The sequence below is a fragment of the Sphaerodactylus townsendi genome, linkage group LG16 (genome assembly GCF_021028975.2).
Source record: "Sphaerodactylus townsendi isolate TG3544 linkage group LG16, MPM_Stown_v2.3, whole genome shotgun sequence".
In the NCBI taxonomy this organism is placed as follows: Eukaryota; Metazoa; Chordata; class Lepidosauria; order Squamata; family Sphaerodactylidae; genus Sphaerodactylus; species Sphaerodactylus townsendi.
Window position 1 is genome coordinate 29,718,231 of NC_059440.1, and position 24,882 is coordinate 29,743,112.

At 58.1% G+C, this 24,882-nt stretch overlaps 1 protein-coding gene across 1 annotated transcript in view; it reads right to left on the minus strand.

The window, feature by feature from the left end:
- The window catches only part of HSPG2 (heparan sulfate proteoglycan 2), an 88,544-nt gene extending 64,667 nt beyond the window's left edge, over positions 1-23,877 (minus strand). The window contains 3 exon segments of the mRNA XM_048518644.1: positions 3,140-3,196; positions 3,504-3,639; positions 23,490-23,877. Coding sequence (XP_048374601.1) covers positions 3,140-3,196; positions 3,504-3,639; positions 23,490-23,582 — 286 coding nt within the window. The 5' untranslated portion in view covers positions 23,583-23,877.
- Positions 23,878-24,882: the final 1,005 nt, after the last annotated feature.

Genomic DNA, 24,882 nt, shown 5'->3' on the forward strand with positions numbered 1-24,882 from the left:
GCTGCAGGAGGAGGCAGGGCGAGAGGCCCCCAGGAAGGTGAAGCAGAGGGCTAGGCCAGGGGTCTGCAACCTGCGGCTCTCCAGATGTTCATGGGCTACAAATCCCATCAGCCCCTGCCAGCATGAAGGCAGGGGCTGATGGGATTTGTAGTCCATGCACATCTGGAGAGCCGCAGGTTGCAGACCCCTGGGCTAGGCCAAGCAGAATCCCACCCTCCCACCCACCAGACACATTTCTGCTCCTGATGCCTCGGCAAGCGGTCAGCTGCTACCCTGGCTAGCGGGTGGGGGGTGGGGCTGCCTATCTGTCTGTTTGCAAGATGAAGCAGGATCCCTGCCTCTGCAGGCAGACTGCCCCAACCCATCCGCTGTGCTCATGCAGTCCGGGCGGGCCAGCTCAGTGCTGCCCCATGCGCTCCCGGCCCCCCAGCACAGAGAGCCCCTGGGCCACCCCATCTCGAGGGGAGGGAAGGCTCTTGGCATGCAAGGATGCTCCGTCAGGGTCCCCAGCACAGGCTGCGTGCGGCCAGGGCACTTACTGAGCAAGGAGTCATCGTCAGGCTCAGAGGCAGTCATGCTCGCCGGAGGAGGGAGCCCCACAGGAGGGGGCAGAAGGGCTGCAGAGAAGAGAAAGAGGCGGAGGGGGAGGATGAAGGGAAAGGAAGCAAAGCAGAACAAGGCGCCCTGTCAAGTGGAGACAGGGGCTGTGCAGAGCCACATGCACAAGTGAGCAGGACAGGATGGCAGGAAGGCAGGATGGCAGGAAGGAAGGCAGGGAGGCAGGGAGGCAGGGAGGAAGGAAGGAAGGAAGACAGGCAGGAAGGCAGGAAGGCAGGAAGGGAGGGAGGGAGGGAGGGGGCAGAGAAGGACCACACTGCCCTCCCAACCGCCCTGACACCCCCAACAGCCTTGGCTCCTCCTACAGCATTAAAGGCACCACGCCCGTCAAAATCACCCCCAACAGCCATGCCTCAGTGGGTCACTGTGGAAGACCTGGTCAGCAAAACCCCCACATCCACCAGCAAGCTGCCCCTGGAACTAGAGACCCCTGTTGAACATGGCTTCCCTCTGCCAGATGTAGGAGAGAAGGCCTCAGTTCCCTGCGGGCCACTAGTATCCCCACAAATGCACCGTTGAAGAGGGTTGGCTAGATAGTTAGCTACAGGGAAGGGAGGGAATCATAAAATCATAGAGTTGGAAGAGACACCCCAAGGGCCATCAAGTCCAACTCCCTGCAATGCAGGAACACACAACCAAAGCACTCCTGACAGGAGGGCCATCCAGCCTCTCTTTAAAAACCTCCCAAGAAGGAGACTCCACCACACTCTGAGGTAGTGCATTCCACTGTTGAACAGCCCTTGCCGTCAGGAAGTTTTTCCAGATGTTTAGGTGGAATCTCTTTTTTCCTTCACCTGGAACCCATTAGTCCTGGTAGGAGTGAGTGAAGTCTAGAATACACTAGCTGGCTTCCATGCCTGAAGGGAGAGCTGAAGGTGTCTCTGGGAAGATTCCCACCCCCCACCCCGGCTACCGCTCTCTGGGCCAAGGGAGCAACCTGGTGCGAGAAAAACCCACAAAGCATCTCGGCTGTGAAGCCTTAACGAGGGGACTCACCCAGCAGCCTCCGCCTCGCCCTGGAATGCCTTGTGGTGGCCGAGTGGTCTGGGGCTTCCCAACCAAAATTTCAACATGAAGGAATGGAGTTTCTTAAAATAAACAGCACTGAAGTGGTGGGCTCTAGGGTTGGTAGATTGGAAAAAAATTCGCCCCCAGTTCGGGTTCGGGCCCAGTTCAGGTGTGTGGGGTCGGATCTCCCGAAATTACTTGGGGAGCATCATCAGCAGAGTCTCCTTAAGATACCCTGAAATTTTGGTGCCGATACCTCTAAAAATGCGCCCCCTGCAGGCCGAAACGCAAAAAACCCCCAAAAAATCAACCCTCAGGCGGCGTCTAGAGGTCATTTCACTACAAAACATAACCCACAACAGGAGAAAAGATGGGGGAAGGGGAGAGATGAGGGGGGCCAGTATAACAAGGGCAACACATTGTCGCCTCAATCGTACGCCTGGTGGAACAGCTCTCTCTTGCCAATTAAATATCCTTGAATCATTATCCTGTCATAACAATAACTGCAACAGGTCCCCTGAATCCCCAGCTTTCATTTTCAAAAAAGGAAGTCTCCATTCAGCCCTGTTCCAACAGAGAAAGGAACCCCCCTAAAGAAAGGGAAAGCCCCAGTGGCTTAAGACAACCACTTCCGAGGGACCACAGCAGGGAAACTGAGGGGAGACCTGCCACGTGGAAGCCCCACCGCTGCCGTGCCTTATCAGCAGCAGACCAGCAACAGGGAAACCGCACAAGCCTGGCCCCGTGTGGAAACCACTCCCCGCTCCACCCAGGAGACCAGCAGCAGCACATCTGGCGGCCCCGGACTGGACAGCTCTGCAGCTCTCTAGCCTACCGCCAGTTCTCTGGCCAGGGCGCCACAAGGAGGAGAGTGCCAGAGGTTTATCTCACTCCTGGCTACTGACCGCAGGAGAGCAGACTGGCATTGCCCCTGGACAGCCACGGCCACCCCAAGGCCTGAATTGTGCTGCTTGGTTCATAACCAATGGCAGTGCAGGAGGAGCCAGTAGATGCCCGTTGGTCGGTGTGCCAAAGTAACATGACCTGGCCCTCCGAATGGGGCCATGCTCCAAAACAGTGCTGCAGACTGTCCGGCCGGTCTGGCTGGGGCAGGGGGTTCTAGAACCCTCTCGAGGGGTCGTGCCCCTCACTCCGGCGGACCAAGAATCACCCACCCTCGGCAGTACAGGCACCCACACCACAGACGCCGCCCGCTGCCACCACTGGGTACGGAGCAGCTCTCCCACCCAGAGCCATCGAACATCATCTAGTAGCCATAAGAACGGCCACAGGGAGCCACACGAAGGCCCAGGCGAATGTGCAAGAGAAGCAACCCAGGAAGCAGCAGTCCCGTTCCAGGCCCACGAATGGCCACGGCCTCTCTGGCCGGCTGCCTCAGCCACGGCCCTGTCCCCAGCAGGGGTCCCTTCAGACGGGCTTCCTGGGACAGCCCCTGCCACCGCCCCCTCCCCTCTGCAGACTCCCTCTTGGGCCTGGCCCAGGTGCTCCTTACCTGTGGGGGTGAAGGGGTGGGCGGTGCCGCTGCCATTCTCCCCGCTGCCGTTCCCATCTGCAAGGGAAACCAACAGGGGCCATGAGAATCCGCCCCCAGAGCAGGAAGACACAACCCGAGGCCTCACCTGCAACGTGCTGGGTGATCTTATCTCCACGACATGGAAGCAACTCCTGAGGGGCAGGGGGGAGGGGGGGCTCCCTCTACAGCCTCCACAGCACACGGCCAGGAGACTCAACAGGCTAGGAGGCCAGGAATGCCATTGGGCAAGCGGAGCTGAGCCCCATGGAGGACCGGAGAGTCTCCCACACCACCCAGAGAGGAGGCAGAGAGGCAGCTGTCGGAGAGCCACATTGCCCCATACCTCCAGAGGCCTCATCCGCCAGCAGGTCTTCATCATCAGAAAGATCAACGTAGCTTCTCCAGCGCCGGCTCAGGGCCTCTGATTCTGTGTCTTCCGGGAACGAGGCCTCCTCCCGGCCTTTGGAAGCCTGGGACACCTGCAGCAGAAGACACGCAGGAGAACTGTTGGGAACGAGCAGCCTTCCTCCCTCTTCTTCCTCCCAGACCCGCCCCTTGCCAGAAGGCCCCTCTTGGCCTCCAGATCCTCGAGGAACAGAGCTTTCCCAAAGCTGCCGTCTCCGACCAAAGTCCTGTCAGTTCCCATCCCAAGTGCTTGTGCCCTGAGACAAGCTGCAGGGCACATTCCGTCCAGTGGTGGGATCCAAAAATTTTAGTAACAGGTTCCCAAGGTGGTGGGATTCAAACTGTAGTGTAGTGCCAATGGGGCTAGGCGGGGCACAACGGGGGCGTGGCCAGGCATTCTGGGGTGGGGCATTCCTGGGCGGGGCTGTGGCAAGGACACAGCCGCTGCGCCGGTCCTTGGGCGGGAAACGAATGCACGCAGGCGCAGGCTGCCACGCACGCCGGTGCACCTCCTGCTAGACTGCTTCAAGTTCTGCACGCTACTGCTGAGAGGAGAGGCGTAACTAAGGCAAAAATCACGTGGCAAAATCACCCATTAGTAACCCCCTCTCAGCACACACAAATAATTAGTAACCTACTCTCAGGAACCTGTGAGAACCTGCTGGACCCCACCTCTGGTTCCATCCTCCTCCTCCTCCTCCTCCTCCTGTGAGGTGCAAGAAGGAGAATCAATTGTTGAAAGCTGCTAGTGCAGAATTCCAGCTGTGGTGCCACCCAGAGGTGCCACTCAGGGAGGATGTGTGGTCCCAAGTCTCTGTTTGGAAGGTTTCAGGACAGAGAGGCTCTCAACAACAGCAGGGAAGACGCAAGGAAGCCAGAATATGCTAGACTTCAGAGCATTCACTGCAAACCGCACAAAAGACTCTTTAAGTCAAGTAGCCACGCCAAGAACCTCTCTAGCTGCTGCGGGGCCAGCGGGAACAAACTCAGGAACTGCCACACCGTTTAAATCAAACAGGAATAAAAGCAAAGCAGCCATTCTTAGCAGGGGGACGGCATCCCAGGGAACAGCTGCCTGGCCTCAGTGTTCCCCAAACGCTACCAGCAGCAGCAGCGCTTGGTCCAAGCAGGGTCTTTTGGGAGCCAGACACAAATGTCGTTCCTTGAGTCACCCTCTTTCCCTGGCAGGCTGCATACTCCTTGGGTGGTATGGATGCCCTGGCCTTGGCCTTTGCCTTGATCCAAGCTGTATGCCTTTCCCTTTTCCAGACAGGCCCTGCCATTCCCCATCGAACCTCCTTTTCCTTCCTGCAACCAGTTTCCACACAGAGTGGCACACCTCTTAGCACGCATCCCAGACCCCAGTTTCCTGAGCTCCTCGACCAACTCTCCCCAAAGCGGGTAGAGCAAAGACAACTTACATGTTGGTTCCAACAAGCTGAAGAAACAACAGGCCAGTGACGTTTTCTGAATCTCAAATGACAAGATACAAGCTTATGCCCTTCTTTTCAAAGATGGCAAAGGGCCCGTGCAGCAAGCCCAGCCTCTCTCTCGCCGGAGCACTCTGTGCAAATAATTCCTTGACATTTCTAAAGGTATATGATGCTCACTCATTTCCCTCTCCTAGCTGGAGTTTGGAGTCTAGTTTGATGGTCAAACAGTAGACCGAGACTCTCTTATAAAGGGCATTTCCCATGTAAAAGTCACAGAGAAAAGGCAGTTAATTATACATCCAGTAAAATACTTGCAACAGGAAGCCAATATTTGCCTTTTACGGAATCACACAGACCTTCTGAAGAGCACCAAGGTATAATTCTGCATAGGATTGCCTCGCAGTCAGGTTCCTTTTTTAAAACACTAATTTCTGGTTCCCGTGGCTATCATCAGCCTGAGGCTGACTGGGTATTATCTGGTAAGAGCTGGAGGAAAGGCAGAAAATGGTGAGTGGTGAAAAGCTTCAAGGCTCCCCTCTGAATCTGAGATGCAGGAACAAGAACGCCAAAAGGAGGATTGCATGCATAAACCGGCCAGGGAGTGTTGTTGTTGTTGCTGGCACTGACTTCAAGGAGTGTTAGGGCAGCGAAAACACGGCCCTGACGTGAGCAACGGCCATCTGGAGAAAGCCACGCACCAATTGGGGCTGCACCACCCCGGTGAAGTGAGGCTTTGGCTTAGGGCAGTGGTGGTGAACCTTCGGCACTCCAGAGGTTATGGACTACAATTCCCATCAGGCCCTGCCAATTGGCCATGCTGGCAGGGGCTGATGGGAATTGTAGTCCATAACATCTGGAGTGCCAAAGGTTCGCCACCACTGGCTTAGGGGCTTCAGGTGTCCCGCCTCAGCCGCCTCAGCCTCACTTGGCCTCAGAATCTAGCCCCTAGCTATGAAAGTCAAGTGATGAACCCCTCTGTGGGCCATGGGTTCCCCAACAACCAATGGCGTGCATGAACGTGCATTGGGTGATTACACAAGGACGTGTTGTGCATCTGCAGTGGAGCTAAGGGAGGTGACCAAGTTCACGCCGAGCACACGCCAAACCGGGCCCACCAATGAGCCTTTCCGCAGCCACGGCCGCCGGAGGGCCTCGCAGCCAACTGGCCGCATTCCACTGCACACAGGAGAGCCCCCACCTCCGGTCACAGCCGCCCCCCTCGCCTCGCAGCTGCAGAAACCTCCTGGCAAGCCCCTCACAGACATTGCTGAGAAAGAGAGTCATGGAGAAGGAGAGGGGAGAAGCGGGCAGTGAGCTCATCCCCAGCCAGCCTCCCACGGCAGATTCCTGCGATCCACTCAGAGAAACCCTCCTGCTGCGGTAGGAAAGGGCTGACTAACCCTCCGGCCAGGAGGGAAGCAAAGGCCAGCCGCTCTCCCCGAGGTCCTCCAGAGCCAGGCAAGGAGTGTGGGACTGACCACTGACTCTGCACAGATGGGGCTCCATCCTGGAGGATTCCAGGGGTGGAGGAGGAGGTCTGACCTGCCAAGGAAAAGCCAGCCACGGCCATCCACCGTCCCGGTTCTCAAGAGACCAAGGACCAGAGGAAGGCAACCAGCCGGAAGGCAGGCAGGCAGGAATGCTGGGCCCAGGCTCCTCCTTCCAGGACCCTTGGGGAGGGAGCACTCTTGGCTCAGTGGCCGACAGCCCAGGGCTCAGTTCTGCCCCTCACAGGAGGGGCCTGCTCCTCCCCAAAGGACTAGCAAGGAGGCCTTAGGATCCCAGGAGCACGTGCTGGGAAGGGCTCCGGAGTGTCCCTGCCAGTCAGAGTAGACAGTGTGGAGCTCCAGCCTGGTGGTTTGCCTCCGGTTCCAATCCATGCCGGTGGTGCTTGCTTGCAGGCACAAAGTCTGAGTCGAGCCCTAGCTGCGCACCCTCATGAAGAGTGCTTGGGGCAGGCCTTCCTCTGCCTGAGATCCTGGAGAATCGCCTCCGCTCGGGCCCGCCTGCCGTCACCAGCCTTGTGCTCCCCAACAATGCCCGCTGCTCAGGTGGAAGAAGCCGCCTGAGCCACCCCCCACCCCTGGCAGCGGAGGTGCCTGATGCAACAGACCCCGGCAGACAGGGCAGCACAGCAGGAATTCGACACGGCAGCACTTTCCTGAGCAAACACCGAGGGCCGCATTATTGCAGGCTGGTCGGGCCTGGGACAAAGGCTGGCCGGGCTGGAGACATGAAAGGGGGTTTAATCGTGCTGGGGTGCCTGAAAGGGCGTGAAAAGGCCGAGGGGAAGCAGGAGCTGGCAAGCCGGGCCGACTGCAAATGCCAGCGGGGCACTGTGCCAGCAGCCTCCAAGTACACCCCAGAGCACCAGGCCTCTGAAGGGGGGAGTCCATCGCTGCCAGCTCCCATGGCCGGTGCCAGCCTGAGAGGCATCCAAGCAACTGTCCCTGGTGCCAGCCAGAGGATTCCTGGCACAAGGCCTGCTGCCACCCACTGCGGTGCAAAAGCCAACAAGGCACCGAGGCAGCCCTGTGATCCTGCAGGAGCAGAGGAATAAGTGGTGGAGCGTGGAGGGAAGGGGTGGGTGGGTAGGAGGGAGCTCTCTGGAGCCGCAAGGGGGAGGCTCCAAGGCAGGGATCGCAGAGGTGAGGCTGGGCGCCTTGTGGCAAGAGAGCAGTGCCGTAACCGGAACCCTCACTGCAGCCAGCCTGAAATGACAAAGGACATTCGCCACCTGCTGGCAAGCGCTCCATGTTGGGACAGCTGCCCCCCCCCCCAAGGGTCCTTTCGCCAGACTGGCCAGAGCAGGTGTGTCAGGGGGCACCCGCCATCGGCAGCTAGTTAGGGGCTGCAGAGCTGCCTGGCTCTAGGTGGGCAGCTCAGCTAACTGATGCCCCCCCCCCCATGTGCTGGTCGCTCAGGCCTCCGTCCCTGGGCAGCCCTTCCAGGACCTGCTGCTCTGCCCTGCTCTGGCTCACTCATTCCCATCAGGGATCTGGGCTCCACTGCTTCTAACACCAAAGTGGGGGTGGGCATTGCAGCAGCCGCCAGTTGCCTTTGCAACAGTTGGGGGGGGAATAAGAGGCAGCTCTTTGACCCTCCCCTGGATAGAGTGGGGATGGGCCTGCCAGTTCCTGCTCCCCCCCCCCCCCGGCCCCCTGAGGCTTCCCCATGACCCGCTGCAGGGCTGGGAGGCACCCTGGCCTGGCAGGAAAGGCTGCTGGACACCCAAGAAGCAGAGTGTAGCTGGGGAAGAATCTGCATCTCCCCAGGAAGGAGCCACTCTCAGCATGACATTAGCTGCCTTCCCTGTCCTGGAGCCCAGGGGGCAAACAAGGACCCCCCCCCCACTAGAAGAGGCAAAGCAGCAGCCTCCAAGGAGAGCAGGGACCCCAGGAGGTCCAGTGCAGGGAAAGAGTAAGGTCACGGCCGGGGTGCCTTCTGCTCCGCTCCTCCAAACCCGGCCAGGCTTGAGAGGCAAGGAAAGAGAGCCCCGCCGCCCTCCCACACAGCCTCTTGCACCTGTCGCCTGAGCAGAAGGGGGGGGGGGAGCAGGGAACAGAGCAGGGGCTATTTGAGACAAAGAATGAGCTCATGCAACCAAAGAGCAACAGGAAAAAATAGTCCAGGGAAGGAGCAGCCGGCACACACGCCAGGAGCCTTCCCAGGGAGCCGGCCTTGGACCACGGTGGGCTTCTGCCGTTCTCTGTTATGGCCCCTCAGGTGAAGGCGAAAGCCCAGGTAGCCAACCTCTCACGGCTGCCTCACGCAGGGCAAAGCCTGCCTTCTGCACGTGGGGATTGTGTTGCATCAGCTGCACAGATGGGATAGGTCCAGCCCAGCTGTGGAGACCGAATGGGTCACTACTTGGCCGCATTGACCTCAAAGGGGGTGCAAAGCACAAAGCAGGGCCCAATCCTGAGATCTAGCGGTCATGGAGGTGGGCTGCACTCCGGGTCTGTGCGTAGGAGGGGAGCAGCTATGCCCGTGGTGGCGAACCTTTTGCACTCCAGATGTTATGGACTACAATTCCAATCAGCCCCTGCCAGCACGGTCAATTGGCCATGCTGGCAGGGGCTGATGGCAATTGTAGTCCATAACATCTGGAGTGCCAAAGGTTCGCCACCACTGAGCTATGAAGGAGAGGTTTTGGGGCTCACAAGTGCCTTGAAGTTACCCACCCCCATGAAAATAAATATAGTTACATTTTGGTCTCACTCTGTTCACATTTAGTGGAATCCTTGTATGTTTCTTGTCCACAGCAACTGAATGCAGAAGGCAAATCCAGTTTGAAAACGTGGATTGTGTTTCCCAAAGCCCACCTTGAGGGCACCCACAGTTGTGTGTGTGTGTGGGGGGAGCACCATTTCCTCATAGTCTGGCTGACACAAAATGTTCCTTTTCACAAAGCTGCCACAAGTAGAGAACAAGACTTTGCTAGCATCCACGTGCGATCCATGCACACACACACCCATTCCTTATCCTACAATATGGGTCTGTTTCCTGAGACTGTCAATGCTGATGGGGGGGGAGGGGCGACTGTGCCTTGCCTGCTCCGTGTTGCTCCCAACGTAGAATTTCCAACACCCTGGCCATAAATAATCCCCAGAGAGGAGGCTCCTGAACGAGAATGTGCCGTTCTGGGCCGCAAAGGAGGCAGGTAAATTGCTGTCTCAACGCTGGAAATTCCTGCCCTGAGGTGCCAAGAAAAGAATGCCAAGTTGGAGCCCAGCAAGCAGCCTCGCTTGGCACTGGCTACAAAGGAAGGAGCGGGTGAAGGAGGCGGCTCCCCCTGGCAGAGATGAGGGCTGGCGGGGTGGGGGAACAGGTAAGGCAGGATCCATCTCCCCCGGCTGCTGGGGCTCCCCCTCTTCCTCTCCAGCCAGCTTCCTCTCTCCTTCCCTGCAGCCAGGAAACATTTACTTCACTCCTGACTTCTGGCCTGTGTTTAACATTTGGTGCATCCGGGAAGAGGATCGCCTCGGAGAGCCGGCGTGGAGCAGAGATTGGGGATTGGGGTCCAAGTTGGAAGCAGCGTCTGCTGTCGCGCCCCCACCTCCTCTGCAGGAACCGGGCCCCTGCAGTCGCAAAAGGCATGTGCGTGCCACAGGAAATGTGTGCAAAACATTCCCCCCTGGGGGGAGCGCCAAGTTTTATCTCAGGGTCTCTGAGCAACCTGCAACAGAAGAGCCGGCATTTCACAACTTTCTTTCAAAGAGATCCTCACACAGAACGCATGGCTGGCTTTTAAGAAAACCTTCCACAGAGGTCAATACTTGTGCTAGGGCCGTGGTGGTGAACCTTTGGCACTCCAGATGTTATGGACTACAATTCCCATCAGCCCCTGCCAGCATGGCCATTTGGCCATGCTGGCAGGGGCTGATGGAATTGTAGTCCATAACATCTGGAGTGCCAAAGGTTCGCCATCACTGTGCTAGGGGGTGCCTCAGCCCAAAGGTGCCTCAGCTGAATCTGTTCATCCAGTTGCTGACTGGGTTCCCAGGATTGGGTCCAACACCGAGTCAGGACTATACAGACTCCAGACCCACCCACCCCAGCCACGTGTGGACCACCCAGTGAAAATGTGCCCACCCAGTGGCTGCTCCCCACCCACCTCCCATCTTGGAAAAACATCAAGCAGAAAACCCGAACAATGGCTGCTGCCGCCGCTTCCACCAGCCATGTCTTGTTCAAGGCCTGTGCTCTCCCCCGCTTCCTGATACGGCAGCGCAGGATCCGGTGCTGCTCAAGAGGAAATCCCTCAGCTACGACTCAGCTTCTCCCCAGCCAGCAATGCGCCCCCCCGCAGAAAGCATCCCCCCCCCCCGAGGTTCATGCCTTGCATCACGGGACTCCCTCAAGAAGAAGAAGAAGAAGAAGAAGAAGAAGAAGAAGAAGAAGAAGAAGAAGAAGAAGAAGAAGAAGAAGAGGAGGAGGAGGAGGAGGAGGAGGAGGAGGAAGAGGAGGAGGAGGAGGAGGAGTTTGGATTTATATCCCCCCTTTCTCTCCTGCAGGAGCCTCAAAGGGGCTGACAATCTCCTTGCCCTTCCCCCCTCACAACAAACACCCTGGGAGGTGGGTGGGGCTGAGAGAGCTCCGAAGAACTGTGACTAGCCCAAGGTCACCCAGCTGGCGTGTGTGGGAGTGTACAGGTTAATCTGAATTCCCCAGATAAGCCTCCACAGCTCAGGCGGCAGGGCTGGGAATCAAACCCGGTTCCTCCAGATTAGATACACGAGCTCTTAACCTCCTACGCCACTGCTGCGTAGGAGAAGCTGCAGTGGGAACCAGGTCTGCCTTCTTGTCCACCCGCACGTTTGCCCAGGTGGGTCCCTCCTGAGGGCAGATCCCTCTGTCCCATTCGGGGCAGACAGCTTGCAATAAAGGTCCAGGCCATACATTTCATCCGCGCAATGGAACACCAGAGTCATTTTTCACATACAAACATTTCCGCACCATCAGAAACAGCTCTAGGCAGCAGCGGACCCCTTGGAAGGAGGCCCTCCAGCCCTCAAGGTGCAGAACAAAGGCGGCTTCCTGCTTTTGAAGTCCTCTTTGCTCCAGCTCAGCAGTCCTGCCGCTGCTGGCTCACTCGCTCACTCGCAGGCTTCCTCTCCTGCAGGGTCAGGCGTGCCCCTTGATACTTGACTCTCCTCCAGAAAAGATTGTGGACAACCACTTAAGGCTGCTGAGTGACAACAATGTGCTTCCTCCAGCAACACTTACCCAGATCCCACACAGGAAGGCGAGGAAATGAGTGGCTGACGGCACCATCCATTTTCCTCTGGCCCCAGAGTCAACACTAGACTTTAATCGGGGAGAAGGAGAGAGGGGAAAAGAGCCACAGGAAACAGGGATCCTTGCTCCACAAAGGGGGAAAGTAGGCTAGGTGGAACCTCGGCAAGGAAGCTTCGGCGACTGTGAAAACCCCGTTGGATCCCCAGTTCCTTTGCTCCCACCGGGGCACCTCCATTTAGCTCACCAAGAGATCACGCCCAGTCAACACTGCATCAAAAGCATATAGGGGGGTGGTTCTGGGCTTGGTCAGTTCTGGGCTTGGTCACTGGCACAGCCTCCATCTTGGGGCCGGGCTTGATCCCAAAACACCTCCCCAGCCCTAAAGCCTCAAAGCAAACCATAAACAGCCTCCTCCATGCCAGGAGGAGCCAGCCCTGCTCTCCATAACGTCACAGAATCCCAACCTGGTTCCATTCATCACATGAACAACAGCATGGAAATGGTGAAGGAGGAGAAACCTGACTTCTGAATGACAGGACAGAGAAGTGGAAATAACCCTGAGTTGCTTGACACAGAAGCAGCCTAGAGATGGTCTAGTCCAGGGGTCTGCAACCTGTGGCTCTCCAGATGTTCATGAACATCTGGAGAGCCACAGGTTGCAGACCCCTGGTCTAGTCCAGGGATGTCCAACTCTGGCACTTCAGATGTTCATGGACTATAATTCCCATCAGCCCCTGCTGGCATGGTGGCCATGCCAGTAGCGGCTGATGGGAATTGTAGTCCATGAACATCTGAAGCACCAGAGTTGGACACCTCTGGTCTAGCCTCATGGCTGGAGTGGATCCTCTCAAGCAGAGTTTTCCCCAAGCCACATAGAGAGCGATCACAAACATTCCCACTGCTAGCTTTCTGAATCAACTGATGGTCGTGCAAGAAGATTGGTTTGAAGCCGCCTGCCAACCATTCCATGCCTTGAAGAAATTGTGCAGTTTTGGCCATAATTCAGCACACAGCCTGGGAATCAAAAGGGCTCACTATTGGGATTTTTAAAAATTGGGCGTAAGGGTGTGTTTCCTGTACAGGAGGCAAGAAAACAATTTCCATGCCAGGGCTTTTACATTTGCTGTCCTAGACCCCGCCCCCCCTGCCTCTCGACTCCTAGAACGTCCTAATGACACCCCAACGTTCTGTAGTCTACAGACACCAAAGCAAAACCAAAACAAAGAGTAGATTTTGACAATCACAAATCTGCAGAAATCCCATTTCACAGTTACAACACACCTTAGACGTATCTGCACATTTTCTGAATTCATTAATCTAAAAACAGACTGATTCAGATTGCAGAACCGGGGGGGGGGGGGGGGATTTTTTAAGTACAGCCTTCCCAGTTCCAAAGAATTGAGTAGGGGCAAGGGGGGGGCGCGAGGAGAATCTGCCCCTTGGAAGAGGCTCCTCTGATGGCACGCCACCTGAAAATCAGGTTTTCATCCGTCATTGCACAAACATTCACGCTCGGCCTCCAGAATAAATCTCTGTACTTCCAGAGCACAGTTTGGAGTTGCAAAGGCTGCTAAAACAAAGGAACAAAGAAAACTTTCCACTGGGGGAACTTGCTACATCCTGACCCTCCACCCCTGGCTTCTCAGAGCTACGGGCAGGCAGGCCCCATGCCCCTCTCCATCGCCTCTACTCCGCCCCACCCTTCGCCTCCCCCCAGCCTGCCTCTGCTTCTCCACTATCTCTTGCTCTACTTCCTTACTGCTAGTTAGGCTGACCTGCCATTGTTTCTACTGGGCTTATCATTTCCCACCAGATATGATGCCATCTCCACTTCCTGTGGGGTCCCCCACCTTGTGGGGCCAGATTCTCACACTGGGGGAGGGGTGGACACACCTGTGGCAAAAAGGAACAAGAAAGGCTCCTCCGGGTGCAAAGAAAGAACCCCAAGGCCTTGGTGCCAGTTGCAGGCCAGTGGGAATCGTGCCCATCTCAGGGACAAAGCTCAAAGTGGACTTAGCCAACGTGGCCCTTCGAAAACCGCACTGGAGAGGAGAGGCAATTGCTGGAGCCGTGGGAAAAGGGTAGGCCGGACTGAACTAAGCACAGGACAGAGCAGATTTCACACCCCAAAGTCAACAGAAATGGCAGAAGTATCAAACTGCTAAAAAGTAAGACTGTTGGCAAAGGAAATCCCAGTTGGTTGGTTTCAATCGACCAATTAAATCGACGTATACGACCGGCAACTGCTTATGGGAAAAACTGAAGGGAAGACTTTGTTGTTCTATGATGTACACAAAATACTTTCGGATGTGTCACCAAGTGGACGAAATGCCGCCTCCCCACTAAAGCAGAATGGGATCGACTGAATTTCCATAAGAGAATGGAAACCAAACTGATGAAGCCAATCAAGAGATGTCATTTTAAAAGAACGCAGACGGGCCAGAGGATGAGGGGCAAAAACTGCAGCTGATGAAAACAGATCGGCCAGAAGCCTCCCCAGAATAGAGCCAAGAGGCCAAAAATACCCCCCGGCTGGCGGCAGCTGAGATGGCGACGCCTGGGAACCCACAAGCAGGGCCCCCACTAACTTAGAAGCAGAAGCATCCCCAGCAAACACCCCTCACTGGTTCTACCCTCATGTCCCTTGACGACAGTGGTGCCGTCAGCCTGGAGCCGCCAGCAGAAGGGCTGGAGTGTCTGACTCTGCCTTGGGCAACCTATTCTTCTTGCATATTCTTGTCCTGTCAGCCCTCTGGTGCAAGATGGTGGCTCACAAGCCCCCAGCAAGAAAGAATAGTCAGTAGCAGCAGCCAAACAAAGAGAGATGCCCTCAACGGGGAAGCAAGATGCCCACGCCCAGGGCCGAAAGCCCTCTCCGACCGAACTGCAGCCGGGGCCTCAGCCTTCCTGCCAGAAGATTGACGCCGTGGGTGTTGATGCCGTCTGAGTCAGGAATCCTACCCGGCCTCTCTGCTGCAGGGATTTCCGCACGGGCCCTAACAAGCCTCAGTGAGCCCCTGCCTGGTTGCTTGACCCTTCATGCCAAATAGCAAGGCCTTGACTGGAAGGGGTGGGTAGCCGGAGGCAGGTCCCTTTCCTGGCCAGCTCCTTTTCTGTGGGACCTCTCGCATTTGGGGGGGGGGCACTGTCCCCAAGAAGGTGCAAGGGACCCCTGTGCAGCCTGCCCAGCACAAAATGTGCAGCTGCGCTTTCCAGGCTGGGCTTTGGTAGTTAAAAGGTGAATCCTGCCTCAAGGGAAAGCTGTTCCCCCACTCATTGATTTAAACTTTTTGCTGCATGTCAAGTTGCACGGCTGTGGTCAGCAGGATTGTAAATATTTAATTTTTAAAAAATATACAAGTAAACGTCTTCACTGACTAATATCAAGGCCTCATCCTGCTCATCCCAGTCCCCCAAAGAATGCAACCCTCATTGGGCCAACGGGAGGCGGGGGTGGGGGTCCTGCTCCACTGCTTGGCTGAGGATGCAGCGGAGAACTGCAAGCTGCCACCCTGCACCTGTCAGAGGGTTGGGGGGGGGGGGTTGGCTGGCCGTTCAGGGCAAGAAGAGCTGCTACCGACAGCAGACTCAGGTTACCGGAAATGGCACATCTCTCAAACCGTCCGCCTGTCACCTCCTTTCTGGCACCTGGCACTGCTGGCCAAAGAACATCCTGTCCAGGAGCAGCCGGAAGGCCAGTGGGAACAACTGCCCTGCCCCTTTGCAACTGCAGCCGGTGGCATCCCCCGAGAGCCACACAGCGGGCACAAACAAGACCCCACAGCTTTGGGATGAACCCGAAATAGTTCGCTAGAGCCCCGTCAGACAGGGCATGTCACCCACACTTGAGTGGGGCTGGGGTCTTCAGCAACAGTCACCCGTCCAGGGGAGGGGTGCTGGGCAGCCTTTGACAGACGTTGGGGCTCACTGAGGGCCAGGGAGGACGGGTGGCAGGCAGGCAGCCTGCCAGCGACTGGATCCGTCTCTGTGAAGAGCCTGTCCTTGTGTGAAAGGCAGCACCCAGTTCCTGCCAAGTTGGAACGGAACATCACCGACCACCATTCTGGGCTCCCTCCAACAGCTTTTGATGCTCCCATTGAACTGGCTCGCAATTTCAACATGGCCTCTAATGCAGTCCAGATGGGTCTCGCTTATTTTTGCTTTGCAATGGAACTGAACTTGGGTGATTTCCCACTAGTAACCGAGCCGCTTGCCTTTTTCCCAGCGCCTGACTCAGCTCTAGGCCTGTGATGTGAACATTGTTGCCTGCCGTACGCAGCCCCTGTTCAGGAAACCACTAGACCTGTGCCATTCTTGTAAAACAGGGGAAACGAAGGGAGCGTCTGGCTTTGCGACGTGCCCCACGTAGATTTGGATTCAGCAGGTGGTAAACAGAGCTCAAGAGTAGTGAGAATGGGGCTGTCTATCCCCCACCCCTGGTATTTGCTCCACGGAAAACTGAGGACTTGAGAGCAATATTTAAGGAGCAATATTATGAAGCAACCAGAAGATGCTGCACACAGTATTATGAAGCAACCGGAAGACCACAACCCCTTGAATGAGAAAGTAGGTGGGTCCACTCTGGGCTCATTTCCACAAGCAGAGAATTGAGGCCAAGAGAGAGTGACTTTCTCGGGCATGCAATGAATCTATGAAATATCATTCATTTATTTACAGTCAAGGACCAGTACAACAAAACAAATATGCATCAATTTCACAGTGCCATCAGCACAAGCTATATGTGTACAAAAAAGTAATCTATGAAATGCGGCATTTCAACTCAAAGCTGCATCCAACATTGGCCTTTCTAGAAACACCACTTTTAACACGCAGTGAGGATGAACAGAATCAGTAAGATTAACAGCCAGGATAGAAACAAATCCCTTTTATTACACACCCCCTCCATTCCGCCCAAGGCCACTTTTCCTGCTTCTCTTTGGCCAAGCAACTGGCCACAAACAAAAACCCCTGGGCGAAAGATGCACATTTCAGAGCCCTGATTACAGTAACAGGACGGCAGTTTCTGAGCCTCATAACTTTGGCCAGCCTCGACTCACAGTATCCTGGGCTGACTTTATTTTCCAACCAGTTTTGGGGAACAAGGAGACGTCTATCCAGCCCCCTCCCCCAGAGGGGAGGCTGCAAATCTGTTGTTTTGAAATAGTGTAGAGAATGCCATGCAACCACACAACTTCCAGGGCTGAGGCTTCAGCAAAAGGCATCCAACACAGTGGCGGGGCGGGGGGCGTCCAGTTGCTTCCTCTGGGCCAGCAGTGACTAATGTTACATGCCAGCTTTGGAGTAGCAGTTCTTTTGGAGGAAGCCAGGAGAGGGTAATCTCACAGCTTATTCCACTGGAGCAAAGAATGCTTGCCGCGCCTGGGTTGGGCTGCTATGTCCACTCCAGGCACAAAAAGGCCCTCTCAGATCAGCGCCAGCTGGACCAAAACCCACGGCCCGGCAGAAGCTGCACGGCGCTGTCGGATCCTTGGACAACCAGGGAAAGTAGCAACAGGGTCCCCTCAAAGCCAGGGAGGGGACTATTAATAGCATTCCCAGTCACTTCCTGAACTCCAAGGCCAGATGACACCAGCAACCTTAAGGTGTTTCCTGCCCTCCTTCCTACCAGCCCCAAACACTGTACAGGGACAAAAGGCAACAGACCAACAGCCCCGCGCAGCACTGGGCCCCGTGGCTCCGGCATCAGCTGGAGGCAGCCAAGGTATGATACCATCTGCACTTATCAGGGAATGCCAGCCCAGCCGTGTCCTGCTTGCTCTTGGGCAAGGCGCCAAGGCTTGGAGGTTCGGCCAAGAGCAGACGGCACATAACTTGGCACCCAGATGCCCGTGCTCAGGGATCAGGCAGCATGCCCACTGACCCCAGTCACAACAAGCTCTAATCTGCCCGTCTTCTCAGGATCACAAGAGGGGCAACTCCGCTAATGGCAGGGATGGGAAAGCGTGTTGGGTAGGGCTAGGTGAGTATAGCCGGGGTGGGGGGTGGGGGGGATCCCAGGGTGGGGAACCAACCTCTCCGCTGCCTGGGTGAAGAAAAGGCTGACATCGCCAGCTGGGCGGCAAAGGCAAAAGACAACATGCCACGCCGGACAAAAGAGCAGCACGGCGGGTGGGCGACGGAGTCAGTGCAGGGCCAGGGAGGGTTTCTCCAACCACCTGGCAGGCCTGCTTTGAGCAGAGGCCCACAAGAGGAAAGGAACCGGCTTTTGCCAGGGGAGGGAGATGGAAACTGATTCCAGCACCAGCACCCAAAGTGCCAACTGGCAACTGACCTCACACAAGAGCCGGCTGGCAACTGGTCTCAGAGCCAGCTCTTCTTCGGAATCCAAGGTAAGGGTTGGCTGAATTCAACAGGGAGCATCTAACAAGCAACAACTTCTCACTAGAGAAGGAGAAAGCCCCCCCTCCCCCCTGGATGTTCAAGGAAAGCCTCTTAGCACAAGGCAGGAAGTGAAATGACCCTGTTGTCCTTGGGGTCAGAGAGGGGCCCACACAGACAAGACCACTGCTGCCAGCTGAGAAGCAGGAGCTTGCAGGGAAGGCCAACCTTTCTCCCACCTGATTCAGGCATCTATGCAGACAGGAGCAGGTGGTTTGCTAGGAAAGGAAAGGCACTCTGTCCATGCTCAAAGCCCAAGAGCAGGCTCTGTCACCTGGCGGCCATTTGGGCCACTCTGACCAGGGTCTCTGGTTTCCCACCCCCTCTTCCCTCTGCCCTCCCAGGTCTAGTTTTATACATCCACAACTACACTCCGCTCAGGCCCTGGTCCAGGGCTGGAAACATTCCTCTCTGAGCAGCATTGCCTAATTTATCCACAGAAACCTTCAGAGCACACTCAAAATAGCAGCCACTGCAAGGACAGATTGGGGTGGGAGGTTCTCAGATATAATCAGCATAAACCACTGGGGGAACTGGGGACTTGGGCAAGGGACGCGAGACGATCCCCATCCCCTCTGGACAGATGCTGGACGGGTGTCGGGATTCTTGACCAGTTTGGCAGACTCCAGCAAAGACCTGGCTCTGGGGAACGAGAGGAGAACCCTTTGCAGAAGCGACCCAGAGGGCAGGTCTGATCCTGCTTGCCAAAGGGACACAAGGGGGACTGGCCCAGCTTCACCAGGAAAGGGGGCAACAGCCACGCTTTGGACAGCATTCCCTCATGTCTCATGTCAAGGTTCTTGCAGCCAGAAAGGAGGAAGGGTTTGTTAAGCAACAGTTAACTCTTCAGGGCCACGGGCGTCAATTGCTTCTCTGGGCTGCACAATCCAGTCTGGAAGGCAATGCCCAGCAGCCCCCTGCTTACGTGCCCCTCCCCAAGACTGCTCCTGCCAGCCATGGCCAGCAGTCAGCGGCCCTCGTGCCACAGGAAGGAAGAAATGCCCTCCCTTCTTCTTGCTCAAGCACGGATTCCTCCTGCCCTCAGGTCTGCTTTCAGCCACTTTGGGCCCAAATCACACCCAAGCTGGGACTCCCAAGGAGCCTTTGATGGGAGCTCCTGCAGGGCCGGTTGGCCTGCTTACCAGGCACTCCTGCCTGCCTGCCTCCCTCACGCCCTTGCTCTGAGCCAGCCAGGAACAAAGGAGGAAGAAGAGCCAGGAAGGGTTTGGGGCTTTAGACCTTCAAGTTGCAAAATGGGGCAGCTGTTGCATGCCCACAGGAGGAGGGGGATAAAGGCCAGAATCCCTCTCTCTCTCTCTCTCTCTCTCTCTCTCTCTCTCTCTCTCTCTCTCTCTCTCACTCACTCACTCTGCTGCTGGTGCCCCGAGGAATTGGCAGAAAAAGCACACAAGATTATATCACTGAGAAGGGAAATCACAATTAAAAAAAACCCCTTTCCTAGCATGGAACACCCTCTAAATTTTCACATAGATCTCTGCACAGAATAGCTCTTTTCTCACCTATAGCTCTTTTCCTTGGGGGAGGGGGAATGGGCTCTCCCTCTTGAAGTTAAGCCCCCGCAACAAAAAAGAGCCCCAAACAAGAATGCTGGCCCCAAACAAGGAAGCTGTGCCCCAAAAGCTCTGGAGCAGATGCTAAAAGGCGGCATCAGCAGACGCATTCCCTAATGCATGGCTGGGCAGTCTTGCATGGTCCATTCCTTCCCCACTTTTTAAAAACTGGCCTCCTTGTGGTCCACTGATGTGCATGGCAAGAAATGCAGTCGCAGGATCTGTAAGGCAGAAGCAAACTGTGCTAAGGGTTCCTGAGTCTGCATTCTTCCCAGATCAGACCATGACCCACCAAGTCCTATTTTTTTTTGGTGGGGTTTCCGGGCTGTATGGCCATGTTCCAGCAGCATTTTCTCCTGACATTTTACCTGCATTTTACCTGCATCTGTGGATGGCATCTTCAGGAAGATGCCAGCCACAGATGCAGGTGAAACATCAGGAGAAAATGCTACTGGAACACGGCCATGCAGCCCGGAAACCACACAGCACCCCAGTGATTCTGGCTGTGAAAGCCTTTGACAATACATTATCCAGCAGGAATTGGGCGGTCCTCCAAACCATGACCAGCTGTCTGGTGGTCGGTCACGAGCGGCCTTCTGCCCCCTGATGAGCAACCCTGAGTGAGGATAGGAGATGAACTGGTGGGGCTGGGTGACAGGAACAGGGCTGGTGGAGGCGGGGCTGCCTGGACTGACCAACCAAACCAACCCTGCAAGGCCCAGGTGACCAGAGAATCAGCCTCACTTGGAAACCGCCATGGATTTGACTTCCTTCCAAGTTGGAAGAGGAAATGCCCACCTTCTCTGCCTTTGCTCACCAACCCCAGGGGGCCGTCAACACAGCTCCTCCCCACCGCCTGAGGGGACTGTGAAGAAGCCGTGCGCCCCAAGTCCAGAGGTTCGACTTAACAGAAAGGCACGAGCTCCGGGGTCCTGCCGCAGCAGCCAGTGGACACATCACGCTCACCCCCCCTCGTGTTCTGGGTCCTCCTCGGCACTGGAGGAGGGCCGGTGGGGTTGCCCGGAGGCTGGAGCGCCCTCCCAAGACCAGCCCTGCTGCAGAAGGAGAGTCTGGCCTTGCCGTGGCAGCGCAGGGGCTATTTTTAGCACCATGTTTACATTTCTGCCACGCCTCACGTTTCCTTTCCCCACCCTGGGAAGGGGATTCCGAACCGCACCCCCCCCCCCCCAGAATACGCAGGAGGGTGTCTTGCAGCAGGCCAGCCAGACCCCGTGCAGAGAACAAGCCGGGGCAAGTGGATCCACAGGGCAGGTGGGAGGCCAGCCAGGAAGTGCCTGTGTGTGTTTTGGGGGAGGAAGCGGCCACCAGGAAGAGCCATCATCCATCCCCTCCCGCCACTGGCTGGAATGTGACCTTCTCCCTGGCCAATGAGGCTACAGCCCTGCAGCTCACCCCTCCCTCCACTGGTCAGTGTAAATCTTCTCCCTCCAGGCCTGGCACAGAGACCAGCAGCGCCCCTCCAGCAACGGCTGCTCGGGCACCACATAAAGTGGGGCTGAAAGAGTTGATGCCACCGTCCTGGCAGGTGTGGGGTGGGCCATAGAGAGCTCTGCTGGGGGTCAGGGTATGGGTGCACTGGGCAGCGACAGCATCTCTCTCCCTTTGGGCTCTCCAGAGTCTGGAGGACAAAGTCAGGTCGGGCTCCAGACAACAGCACTGGGTGATGGCCCAGACCAGGGCAACTCCGCCTGGTCCTCTGCTGTGTCCCCTCGCAGCCCCCTCCCCACAACGTGAAGTCCACCCAATCCAAGGCCACAGAACTCTGTCCACGTAACTCCACAGGCAGGAGGCAACTCTCTCACCACCACGCCCACACAGGGAACACTGCCCACCTGTGGCACCCGAGAGAAAACTCCTTCCAGGAAAGGCCGCTTGGGGAGGGCCGCTTGGTCTCACCCGGCAACATCCAGGCCTGCCCATCCGCTGGCCGGACAGAACACAGCTGATCTCCGCTCCAGGCCCTTCCCTGCAACTCCCAGGACAGGCAGAGATGCGGAGGCTTTGCCAAGGGCGAGGAACAGGCTCCAGATCCCGGAGGCCTCGCTGCCTGCGCAGACATGCCAGGGGGGGCCAGCCAGCCCTCAGCAGGAGCAGCCAAAAACTGCCTGAATGTGTGTGTGGGGTGTGTGTGTGTTGGGGTGTGTGTGTGTGTGTTTCAAGTCAGCCAGGAGGGCCACTGTAGCCCTGCCACCCATCTCAGAGAAGGAGGCAGGTGAAGCCCAGCCCTCAGGCACAAAAGCGAAGGGGCTCCCCCCAACCTGGCCTACTGGGGGCGGAGGGGGGGGAAGAGGTTACACTGCAGCCAGTGCCCACCTGGGGCTTCTCTGCCACCTTCTCAGCGTGGCAGCTCCCCTCCCTGACGCACTTCCTTCCCAGAAGGCAGACCCATGCCCCCGCTAGGCTTCCTTGGTCAGCCACTGGCACCGGGCCCCACGTGTCTTGCCAGGCTGCCAAGGGCGTGGCTGTGCCGCAGGAGGCCTCCAGGAATGTGCCCTCCAGGAAAGGGCCGCCTGGCGCTGGAGCGGCTGGTTGGCCTTTTCTCCTCCTCCTCCTCCTCTTCACCAGAAGAACCCTCGGAAATTCAGGCACAGAGCGGCCCATTGTTGCAGGCAGAGGGTGTGGATGGAAAGCCGGGGGTGGGGGGAGGGAGCCCCGTCTCTCTGGTTGATGCCCTGACAGTAAGGGGAGGGGGTGGGGGTGTCACAGGTATGAGGGGCCAGGCCAGATTCAGCAAAGTCCTGACACCCCACACAGAAGGACTATGACGGGGTACTGTCTGGCTGTGGTAGACTGCCTCAGAGAAGAGAGGTTCAGCCACGGTACTTTGGGACCAGAGTCCCCCAAGCAGCAGGCTGCCTCTTTCCATTTGAAGCATGAAGAGGCAGAACCGCCACGGGGCCCCCAGAACCTTTCCTGACCCCGGAAAGCCAGATGTTCCCAGCAGAAGAAGCAAAATGCACAAAGTCACCGACGCCAGGTGAAATGAAGGGTCTGTCTGTCACGTTGAATGGAGCCCAAACCGGCCACCAGAGAATCTCCCGGGGCTGGGGAGCGCCACCTCGAACCCCTCCCCCCCAGCAATAGAAGGGTCCCCAAGCCAAACACAGTCAGACTTCTCTCTCCCTCTCCCCGGCCCGTCTTTCTTTGTCTGGCCAGCAGCCTGGAGGTTCCAACTGATCAGCGCAGGCATCCGCCCGGGCTACACCGGCTTCCTCGGCCCAGCACCTCGGGTTCACGCGGAGGCGCGTCCCCGGGCTGCCAGTGAGCGACCCGGCGGCTGCACGCCAGCACTCAGCCCCGCAGCCAGCCCAGAGGCCAGGCGCCTCTCTGTGCCACGGCGCAGCTCCAAGGGGACATCGTGGCCCCCGCCCACGCCTTTTGACCCCCCCGCCGGACAGCGGCGACACTTTCTTTTTTCCGACGCCCTCCCGGTCCGGTCCCGGGGCAGGCGGGGAACCGTCAGCTGTTCCGCTTAGCCGGCCAGGCCGGGGAGAGAGGCTCGGGCGCCGACGGGGCGCCCGCTGAGCGGCGGCAGCCTCTTGCGCCCAGCCTGGCCGAGGGAGACGCAGCCCCTCTGCAGCGCCAGCTCCACCCTGGACGTGGCTAAGCCGTGCCCAGCTGGCGGCCCTCCGGCAGCCCGCCCGCCGACGCCAGCCGCGCCATGAATAGCCTCTCAGTCCCACGGTTAAAATTAGACGCCCGCAGCTGCCCCCCCCCCCACTCAGAGCCCCACGGCGCCCGCCCGCTCGCCCCACTTACGCCCAGCAGCGCGGCGGCGAAGACCAGCGCCAGGCGGGCCCAGCGCCCCGTGCCACGGCCGCCGGGGGCCCTCGGAGCCCTGGCCTCTCCCATCTCCCGCCGGGAGCCCGGCAGAGGCGCGACGACTAGTCCGCGGGCGAGCTGGCCGGACGCGCCCTCCCTCGGCCTGCTGCTGCTGCTGCTGCTGGGGGGGGGGGGGCGGCGGCGGCGGGAAGGGGCGGGGGCCGGTGCTCAGCCGGGGCGCAGCGCCGTCGGGACGTCAGGCTGGCCGATCGCGCAGGCGAGCCCGCTCCAGCGCCAGCAAACTTAGCCGGGCCTCTCCCGCCCCGCCAGCGCCGCCCGAAATCTCAGCTCCGCCACTCTCCTCGGGCGCCTCCGCAAACCTGGCCTGGAGTTCCGGACGGGACGGGGAGGGGCGCGCCGGGGAGGGGAGCGGCCCGGGCAGGGGGCGGGGCGGGCGGCCCGAGACCTCGGATACCCCCGCCCCTCCGACGGCCCCGCAGCAGCGCTGAGCCGGCGCTGGGCGGACGCGAGTGGGCGAAAGCTGCGCAGACCCGACGCCGCTGCCAGCCTCTGGCGCAAGTTGCTGCAGGCCCCCCGGCTCTTGGGCCGCCTCTGCAGCGTGGCCTTCTCCCTCGCCCCCCCCCCCCGGGCCCCTCCAGGACGGCCCGACGCCCCCGGCCCAGCCGGCTCTCTCTCGCCTGGGGACGGCCGGGCAATCTCAGCTCGGCCATCTGCTTTCCTTATTTACAGCAGTTGGATCTCGAGGCAGCTATCAATTAAAGCGGCACCATCCGAGTGCACCCCGAAGCCCGGCCAAAGCCCCCCCACCCAAGGCAGGTAGGTGGGAGGGACCCCTGCAGAGGGACGAGTTCCAGGCCAAGCGAAACCCACGGGCCCCGCTGGTGATCGAGGGGAACGGGCAGGTCTCCCCGCCTGGAATCTGCGTAGGAAGGAAGGAAGGAAGGAAGGAAGGAAGGAAGGAAGGAAGGAAGGAAGGAAGGAAGGAAGGAAGGAAGGAAGGAAGGGGGGCTCTGGCACCTGGCTGGACCACAGCCTCAGCCAGCCAGCAGGGCGCCCCTGCTCCCAGGCCATTCTTGCAGCCCACCTCACCCCTTGTGGCCAGTCAGCCAGCCCCACAGTAGACACCGTGCGCAGGGCAGCAGCATCAGGCTCCGTCTCCGTGGCGGCCACCCAACCGCAGGCAAAGCTCCAAGGAGCCCCCCTGAGCAGCCCTGGGCTTTGGGAGGCGGCAGCCCCTGTGCAAGGAGAAAGGGAACGGACGGGGGAACTGGCCAGAGGAGGAGGCCTGCCCTCCCCAGGCCCCAAACGTGCTCCTGCCGCTGCTTCTGCGTGACCCAGAAACTTCTTCCTCCCTCTGGGTGGGAGAGGC